The 10,403-nt window shown below is 40.9% G+C and overlaps 2 protein-coding genes across 2 annotated transcripts; both read left to right on the plus strand.

Moving 5' to 3' along the window:
• Nucleotides 1–1,576: 1,576 nt before the first annotated feature.
• LOC113558895 lies at nucleotides 1,577–6,008 on the plus strand. The gene is made up of 4 exons (XM_026964476.1): nucleotides 1,577–1,879; nucleotides 1,946–2,014; nucleotides 2,070–2,218; nucleotides 2,285–6,008. Exons 1-4 carry the CDS (start codon nucleotides 1,708–1,710, stop codon nucleotides 5,867–5,869), a joined length of 3,975 nt encoding a protein of 1,324 aa, XP_026820277.1. The 5' UTR covers nucleotides 1,577–1,707; the 3' UTR covers nucleotides 5,870–6,008.
• Nucleotides 6,009–6,349: 341 nt separating this feature from the next.
• LOC113558288 (keratin, type I cytoskeletal 9-like) lies at nucleotides 6,350–6,697 on the plus strand. Its single transcript, XM_026963760.1, has one exon. It carries the CDS (start codon nucleotides 6,350–6,352, stop codon nucleotides 6,695–6,697), a length of 348 nt encoding a protein of 115 aa, XP_026819561.1.
• The last annotated feature ends 3,706 nt before the right edge of the window (nucleotides 6,698–10,403 follow it).

Here is a 10,403-nt window from a genome sequence, read left to right on the forward strand (position 1 = left end):
AACCGGCTGTTTATATTAATAACGTTATCGAACAATGAAAAGATTACGATGCAACAATTACGCAAAAGCGGAGAGTCCTTTCAATTGAACAAGATCGTTAAGCGTTTGAAATCACGTAAAGTTCAATTGTTTTTGCCGAAATGCAAAATACTGAGTGCCGTGGACATTAGACCGGTGTTGAACGACGTACAAATACCGCATTTTTCTTTACAGTCGACTTTATTCTAAATATAATTGTTAATTTTGTTTCACAGATGGGTTTACGCAAAATATTTTCCAGAGAAAGACGGCCCGTGTCCGAGAGACGTACACATTTTTGTGATACGTCGAGTTGCGATTACAATGACGGTTGTGACGACGACGACGACGACGGCGACGACGACGACGACGACCACGACGACCTGAATGTGGATTTTGTTAAAATATCAAAATTCATACAAATAATACACATGTCTTTCGACGATACTGATTGTGATTGCGACGGCGTCGATATAGAAAACCGTAAACACGGCAACGATTTTAGGAGACAGTCGTTGAGCGATATGCGAGTGTGTTGTATCGATAACGCTGTTAACGGGTTTGGCGCCGGTTTCGAAAAAAACACGCAATCCGTCGCGACTCGATCGATATCGTCGGACCGTCATCAATTATCTATACTTTCGATACACGTGAACCGTCCGTTTTTTTTCCACGTTTATTCGGAATTCCATACGGATAGACGTACGACGTTGTATTTCGGTCATGTTTGTGATCCCAAAAAACGTTGATTTTATTTTATCTTATAATGTGTATATACGCACGTATGTAAATATGTTTATTAAAGTTACGAGTGATGTGTGTGTGTGCGCGCTACGAAAGGTGCAGAGATCAAAGGACTTTTTTTGGTTTGACTAACACGAAAACATAAAATTAATATATACAACATTGCCTTTTACACAGTTTACCGGGACTCTGTTTTTTAGATAGATTTTATCTTGAAATCGTTGTACGCGTAAAATGCACATGTTTACGTCTGCGCGTTTGCCGAGACGTGCCTGTACGAGAGCCGATGAGAAAAAACTCGAGACCTTAAGAAAAAAACCGAAACGCGTTCAACGGAAAACTCGTTTCTCCGAAACTCGTACACGGTATACCGCATACGCATGAGTACTTTATATGCACGTGTTCGGTCATAAATCGTGTCGGCGCGCGGTGCGATGCACCGTCGTTAAATGTTTACCGACTCGTGTGCGTCGGGTGCTGACCTTGTCCGAAAAACGTGCATCGTTCGCGGTACACCGCGATTGTTGTTTATTAAATTATACGATAGACACGTGTCGGACGCGTGCGCGTCGTACAGGTTTGTCGAAAATCGTACATCGTTTCCGCATGGTTTTCACGTGACGTTTTTAATAGAATTTTTCTCCACCAGCCATAAAGGTAATTTTTATTGGGTTTTTATTTAATTTTTATTTGATTTTTACATAAGTTTTACATGACTCATTTATTCCGGATAAGTAATCAAACAGATAAGACACATAGTACATGGTATAAAACGACAAACTCGATGCGAATTTGTTCAGTACACCTACGGCTATCGAACCGGCAGTCACATTCTAGTGTTCAACACCGGCGTCAGCCGCAGCGCAACGTTTCCACGGAGATTGGATTGGCAGTGGCGCGCTACGAGCGGTGGTCTACGGTTCACGTTCGTTTCGCGAAGGTATCATGGCCGACGGTCCAAACAACATCGACAACATGAGCGACACCGAAATGCGCATGGCTCTGGAGAATTTGTTGGGCGATCCGTTCGACACGTATACCGTACGACACGATACCGTCGTGGATACGGGGATGTTGTTTGAATTCGATTTCGATTGTCAGAGTCCGGCCGCAGATCGTAAGTACGGATTATGTGTGTAAAATCGTATGCAGGTAGCGTAACGTGTATGTATATTGTTCGTAGGTCCGCAAACGTGTGGCGGTTTCGAGACCGGAGGCCCTGATAAATTGAAAACTTTGATCGACAATTCAAGTACGTATATTTTTTTGTATGAATTAATTAAAAATTAATTAACGTAATTATGTAGATTTAGCTGAAAATACAGAATGGTCGTCGATCGATGCTGCAGACGAACGGAATTCAAATGCCAACACGCCGCTGTCGAGTGTACCGGAATCATTGACACTAACACCAGTTTTATACCATCATACAGACATCGTCAACAGTCCTGTAACCGTACGTATTTTTATATTGCATTAAATTTTTACATTTATAATAACGCACGTGCATGTATGTATACAGTCTCCACACGTGTCCTCCAACACCTCACTGATGACACCGCCCATGACGCCAAATAGATGGCCCTCTAGCGATAAATCGATGAAACAAGCCCGACTGTTATACAAAGAAAGTCGTGTCGCCGACGACGACGTAGATGGTTCAGCGAGCGACGACGAGAACAACGTTGTTGCCGGCGCCACTACGACCGTTCCCGTCGCCACCCATATTGTGACTGAATGCCGTTCCACAATGAACGATCAGCGGCGGCGGCGGCGGCGAGGACAACAACAACAACGGCACCGCAGCATCAGCAGCACCAGTAGTAGCAGCAGCAGCAGCAGCAGCGGCAGCAGCCGCAGTCGTAGTAGCAGTAGCAGCAGCAGCAACAATAACAACAACAGTAGTAATAGTAGTAGTAGTAGTAGTGATGATGACGATAACAACAACAACGAACATGTACGTAAAACGGGTGGTGATTGTGGCGACAGCGACAAGTTTCAAAACCCCGTTCCTTTAAAAAAACGGGCAGTCCATTGTAACATCGACGATTTGTTGTTTCACGAATCCAACGACGAGAGCGAAAGTGAAGACGAGACTGTACAATTTTACGACGAGTTCGGGATAAACGTGGAACACGGAGTGCGACGGTCGGAAAGAGTTACGCGTTCCGGCCAACACGGTTTTTTGAACGTGTCCGACGTATCTGTATTGTATACCAATGACGAAAAGGAATTGTTTCGTCATAGATTTGTGGTGAACGATTTTGATGCCGAGTTGGAACCTGTCAACGTTCCCGTACCGCCGACAAGTATGTCGGATTTCGAGGTGCGTTCCATGCAATCGGTGCTGTTGAAAAAAATAAAACCACGTAAGCCCGTGGTGGACAAGAGCGCGCCGTTGCGAAAGTTTATCGACGTGAGTCGTCCGCCAACCATGAGCGTTATCGATTACAAATCTATCGTAAATCCCGATCCTGAACAGTACATCGCGTTATATGAGATTTTGGCAATAGTCGAGACGAAACTGAACCGTGCGTTGAAGATTATTCCGTCTAAACTGGGAAAGATGTTGAAACGGGTGCACACGCATTCTGATATTTTTCCACAAGAAACGTTGCCCATAATAAACAACAATTCCGAGTTGCGGTATTTTAAGATATTGTACGGCATCGTGCCCAAAACGTACGTGTCCCATTTGGAAGTCTTGATCGGACGGTTGCTGGACTCCAGACTCGAAAAATCGTACGACCTGATAGAAGATGAACTCGAATTGTTGCTTTTGGGCGTGTGGCGTCTATCGGCACAGGATTTACGATTCTATAACGAGCGCATCAACAGAAGACACAAGAAGGAGGTGTGTTTGATGTTGTATCACGATCTGGTCAAGAGATCCAAAGCGCTCAAAAGCAATTCTACGGAAAAAAAGGACGAACTACCTGCTGCGATGCAACCGTACGAGGTGATGACCAAGGCACTTTTGTGTTTTAAAAGTTACATGTTTTTTTCTAATAAATGCAAGATACCGACTATGGCTTTGGTTTCACTCAAAAAGTTGATGATGTACGTGTACATGTTTATAGGCGACGTGGGCGTACAGCCGTGGGCATCCGTGTTTTTCGATTTCGGTTTGCATAGTATTTTGTTTAACCACACTTTTAACCATTTGATGAAAAACCGTGTACACATATATACGTGGTTTGCGCAAATGATCAACACGTATTTGGAGACCGAAGAATCGTGTACCGCGCACAGCGTGTGGTATCGATGTCTCAATGCCGAAAAAAACGATTATGGTGCACCCGACAACGTTACAACAAATGACGACGACGACGACGACGATGGCCAAGCGACGAAAAACAAGACAAAACCATGTACTATTTTTACGAAAAAAGATGTGCGCTCGATTTTTTCGAAATTTTTTAAAAAGAATGCAGACGTCCCGTTAAAATTATTAATTAAATTGGACAATTATTTTATGATATTTGTACACTATTTTATACAATATTTAAAAGATACCGGTCTCGTGTATCAAAAACATATAACGATACTGCATATAACTTGTTTTTTAAAAATGTACAGTCATCACGTGTGGCCGCGGTATTCCGCGAAATTGTTAGACGTGAATTTGAGGGAGAAAGTGTATACCGATTTTTCGGAATGTATCAAACGACAGCATCGACAATATTGTAATTTTGAAAACGATCGGTTCGTGATCGATAGATCTGTGATTCTGGTGTTGATGGAATTTGCGTTCGACGTGTTGCTCTGGATACTCGGGCCGTTATTGCTGCAGAACGGGAAAACCGTGTGTATACCGACGACGACATGTGTTAATTTGATCATCAGACACATAGACCTGTTTGAGACTAAATACGTGTTGTTGAACAAGAATCTGCCGTGTCCGTTGAACTATCCGCCGTGGTTGTGTAACGGGACCGGAGACAGAGATTATAACGAATTCAATGATAATGTGGCTTGTTACGAACGCGGAGTGTTCATGTTCCCAGAAAACGGTTCCGATTACGATAGCGACGGCGAAGACGACGATGACGACGTAGATTTGATAGGTGAGAACAGGAACGTCGTCGATTTGAGCATACCAGCTGGTGAAATGACCGATTTTAACGACACCGACAGCGAAACCGACGTATGGGATCCGTCTAAGGATTACTTGGAACGCAACAGGCTCATGCAAAATTTATTGAAACACCAAGAAGAAAAAAACAGAATAGTGGATTGCGAGAAGATGAAAGCGCGATCGAACGCTTTGGAATTGGAAATAAAGCGAATTAATGAATTGTTGAGCGATACGACGTGTGCGATAGAAAAAAAACTGATTGTAGGCGAAGTGAAACGGAACCGTCTCGAAGTCGAACGTATGGTGATATGCGGCGAATATAATGAAACGTTATTCGATGCCGGTATTATACCGGGCGACGTCGCCAAATACATTAACCGCACGTCGTTCGTAAAACCGAAAAAACGTAAACGCACATTGGCCGATCCGTACAAACAGAAAAAACCGAAACGGGCGACGCCGGTCGATGTCGTCACCACAACCGTTCCGAAAACGTCGTCAAAACGTAATTCTATAATTATGACAAATTATAAAAACTATATACTGAACGAGGGTGAAGATTTTAAGACTGTCGACGGCGTCCGCACTTTTGGTTTGGTCACCAATGCGTCGTTGAATCGTAAAGGACGCGACAAACGCGGTTGCAATCTATGTAATATGTCCAAAAGCGGAACGCTCAACGTCAAAATCAACGAGTCGTACGTTATCAGTGCGTGTGTCGTTTGTATGGAAAAAATCAAAAACCTCTTAAAAACCGGCACCGTGAGTCTGAAATATATTCAAAAATTTTTAATCACTCGTATAGACTGTCACTATAAAGCGCCCCTGTTGTTCGATAAACACGGTCAAATGTTTAAAGAAGTTACTCCACGTGTCGAATTGAAAGAACTAAGTATGTTTACATATAACAAGATGGACGAAATGTTCGGAAAAAGGGCGACACTGCGACCGATTTACGATTCCATGTGCGAAAAGTATAATTGGCCGTCGAGATTCGCTGTAAAAAAATCTACTAAAACAAATAAATAAGACTTTTTATAACGCTAGTCACGTGTATTACCATGTCATTATTTATATATATATTATCATTATACTCTTCAATTATTCCATATATGTTAATCAGTTATTATCTATTATATTTATTTTAAATGTTTTATGTCTATGTGTAGTCGTTTCATGTTATTAAATTATATACATTTATTATTATCTTATATATGATTATTTATTACTTTATTATGCAAATAAACTATAATTTTTTATTATCTATTTTCTCAATAACTATTCATTGTCGGTAAAAAAACGATGGTGGTATTAATAGTGATAAAGTGGTAAAGAGAGAGAGGCGGTATAATACTTGGGCGTGTACTCTGTGTATATAACTACGTTTATCGAATATGTTGTCGTCATAAACGTACGAACGCCAACGTTGCACGTAGCACTTGATTTTAATTCGTGTCTGTTCGTCAAAATATCGTGCGTGCGTACGTGTGTGTGTTTAATATATATAAAATGAGTAAGAAAATCACTAAAGACACCGGTGGTAAAGGCATTAGTGGTTGTGGTAAAGACAACAATTCTAGTTTATTTGATAAATATGGTGGTAGTAGTAATAGTAGTAGCGGCGGCGGTAGTGATACGAATAAATATAATAACACTAGTAAAAGTTATACGACAAACAAATACGGCGGTAGCAGCAGCAGCCATAACCGCACTACAGATAAATACGGCAGTAGCAGCAGTAACAACAATCGTAGCCGTAGTGGTTACACCACAGACAGATACGGTGGTAGCGGCAGCGGCGGCGGCAGCAGCATCAGCAGCAGCACAACAACAACAACAATAGTAGTAGTAGTATAATAGCACAAATGTATCACGGCTTATCGGATCCGCGTATATTGTAATGGTTCCATAAAATTCGATACGGATAAAATCAATTTATATAATTAATAATCGAAATGTATGATAACAATAAAATCTACAAGACTTATAATATTAAATATAACAGCTCGAGTGTTTGACAACAAATACATATATTCGATACAATATATATATATAATTAAAAGAAATCATATTCAAGTGTTTTGATCAAGTGCTCGTCGTCTACCATTAAATCTAAATACTCGTAAACCGTGTGTTTTATATTATACTTATTTATTTTTTTGACGTGAACGTCTATACGATCGTGTAACGAATTTCGATTTTTTATATTTAAAACATAAAACCAATTATCGTCGGCAGTTACAGATATATAGTCTGTAAACAATAACGCCATAGGTCGACCCAACACGAACAACAACAGTTTACACGAATCGATTAAAAACAATTTATTTAAATCCACAGTAATGGAAAGGTCTATATTATAAACGTCTATAAATCTAGTGTCCGTACGATATATGTTTTTGTTTAAATACAAATCGAAAACATATGTAAAAAATTCGATAAAATCGGTATTGTTGATTTTATATATACACAAATCGTTGTAACTAAAAGCTCTCCTACCGGCAGAGACGACGTTGTAATGATCCTGTGTTTGTTGTTCGGCGTCTTCAAAATAACCAGACTCCAGAATACCGTCCAAATTGGTTTGTGCGATGTATAGAAAGTCTTTTCCATGTACACGTACAATAGATTCGTACAATACGACTTTCCAAAACGCGTTGCCATTCAAAGCCGTATCATTATCGTACGTAAACGATTCCGGTAGTATATTATCAACAAAATACGAATGTCCCGGATCTTGATGTTTTATGTATAATCGTTCGTAATAATATCTCAAATCGCGTTCGACGTTACCGACTCCAATATCACACATCTTTTCGATCAAGTCCGGTGAAACTTTGGGGAAGTATCGTTGTAATAAGAAATTGAAATTAAAGTTTCTATACAAATGATACCGGCTACACAATAACGATTTACGACGTTTGCACCGTTCGCACATATGACCCATCGTGCATCGGGGACTCAAACCGATTATTTGTTTTATGAACTTTGATATTGAATGATCGTACGATTTGATCGGCATCCCGCATACGGTGTTATAAGTCTCAATCATGGTGTGATTGACGTCTCTGCGATTACTACAACAAGATTTATAACCATTTTTTATTTATACACATTAATACCAATTACCTATATACCAATTAATTGATTAATATAATTAAAATAAGGATAAGTTGAACATGGCGTACGATTTACGAACCCGACCGTGTACCGCATTATTATTATTTAATGTTGTCGATTTTTTAGGTATGGGTACTTTTATTGCTTACACTGGGTAAATATTAATGTGACAGTTCGTAACGATATAACGTTATGATGTGGTGGGATACCGAACTCTGTATAAATACACGTGCGGGCTCGCGCGCGCGACAGACTCTGTCCAGTAGTTTGGTCGAGAACAGAGTCTCTCCCGGGTCGGGGTGACGGCGTCCTCTGTCCATGTATAATATATATATAAAAGAGAGGAGAGAGAGGAAAGGGAAACGATAATACTGTAATAATAATAATAATAGTAATTTTTCAGGAAAGTTTTTTCCGACGAGACCCACGAACATTCACGTTATGTGGCACGTTTTACGATATACGGTGTCGGACCGTGTACCACTTGATATTCATGTCCACGAATAATAATAATAATAATTTTTCAGAAAAGTTTTTTTCTCGGCTACGCCGACTGGCTACCACGTTATGTGGTGCACGGTCGGTTTTACGTCGTCGGACCGTACGAAACACCGTGTACCACTTGACGTCAACGTCCACTGTAGCCGTGCGCGTCAAGTGGTACACGGTGTTTCGTACGGTTCGACACCGCATATCGTAAAACGCACCCATAACGTAATAATAATAATAATTTTTCAGAAAAGTTTTTTTCTCGGCTACACCGATCGGTTACCACGTTATGTGGTGCACGGTCGGTTTTACGCCGTCGGACCGTACGAAACACCGTGTACCACTTGACGTCAACGTCCACTGTAGCCGTGCGCGTCAAGTGGTACACGGTGTTTCGTACGGTCCGACACCGTATATCGTAAAACGCGCCCGTAAACGCGATGACAACCGATCGACTAGCGCGTCATGTGATACGTTTACGGGCGCGTTTTACGCCGTCGGACCGTAGGAACTACCGTGTACCACTTGACGTCAACGTCCACTGTAGCCGTGCGCGTCAAGTGGTACACGGTGTTTCGTACGGTCCGACACCGCATATCGTAAAACGCGCCGTTATACTTAGATAATTAATAATAATAACAACAGGGTCGGCGTTGCTGTTGTAATCGCTGAATTTATAAAAATAACTTTTATCATAATCGTTGTCCTTGTTTAATGGATTATATTTTTTCGATTGTCACCGATTCTTTATAGGGAAATCCACTGACGTAAATTCTAAAAGGTATGTATCTTGATGTACGTGCATTTTTATAAAACGTCAATTTTAGAATTAGTATTAAAGTCGAAAAAAATCGTAAAACCATAAATTATAAAACACAACGGTCGTGTCGAGCGAAGCGTCAAGTTATTTTTTTACGAGAACCTAAAGTATTATATTTTTTTAATAACGATGTTTAAAACAATTATAATTATCGGTCTTATGTCCAGTGCAAAAGCCGCAAGTGTTGAAAATCCGATTTTGTTACGTTCGTCACTGTCACCGCGATCATTGGATTTTGGTTTAAAAAATAATTTCGTGTACAACACCAGAGGATTTGCGAACATAAGATTACCGACTCTTAGGGAATTTTTACGATCAGCGTTCGATCGACTTCACGGGATGGATGACACAAAACCGACCACTACAGCGAAACCCGCCATCACGGAACCGCCCAAGACAAATACGGTATCTGCAAACAATGGACAGATCCTAGTCAATACCAGATTGACGAACACGCGCAACGGTCCTGTTTTTGAGTTTGTTTTCGCGCACGTCAATGGATTTTACATTAACGCCAAATCGGATTTCGTATTAAACGACGCTGATTTATTGAAAATTGTGGAAATTTTCAACTCGGTCCGTTTGGGATATTTCAATTTGTTCAATTCGACCGATAACCGAGTAGATACGAGTCGTGCGTTTCACAATAACATAAGCATTATTATAGCAAACACGCATTCGTACAATAAACTACCAAACACCTACGGGACTTGTGGACAATATCATTCTAATCACACGATATGGATTTTGTTGTCGAAACTGTGTCCGGACCTGTTTCATACAATGGCTCACGAATACGCTCATTATATAACGCACATCCACGAGGGAGTCGCGACGCAACCACGTTGGTGGACTGAGGGACTAGCACAATATCTGAGCGGTTACTGCGCGCACCAGACCCAACGGCCCGGGACTTTGAGCGAACTGTTGTTTCGATTGCAGAGCGATCCGTACACATTGGGATCACAATTGCACGGATTTCTAAACTCGAAATCTCTTATGCGGACCACCCATCGTCAAATGCGAATCGCGTTGAAGAATAACAATTTGTTTGAATACAACAGGTGTTATGAAAAAATTTTCAGATATTCCAAATATTACGATCCGTCCAAACGATATTGTTCAATCTATAGC

The sequence above is a fragment of the Rhopalosiphum maidis genome, chromosome 4 (assembly GCF_003676215.2).
Source record: "Rhopalosiphum maidis isolate BTI-1 chromosome 4, ASM367621v3, whole genome shotgun sequence".
Classification (NCBI taxonomy): domain Eukaryota; kingdom Metazoa; phylum Arthropoda; class Insecta; order Hemiptera; family Aphididae; genus Rhopalosiphum; species Rhopalosiphum maidis.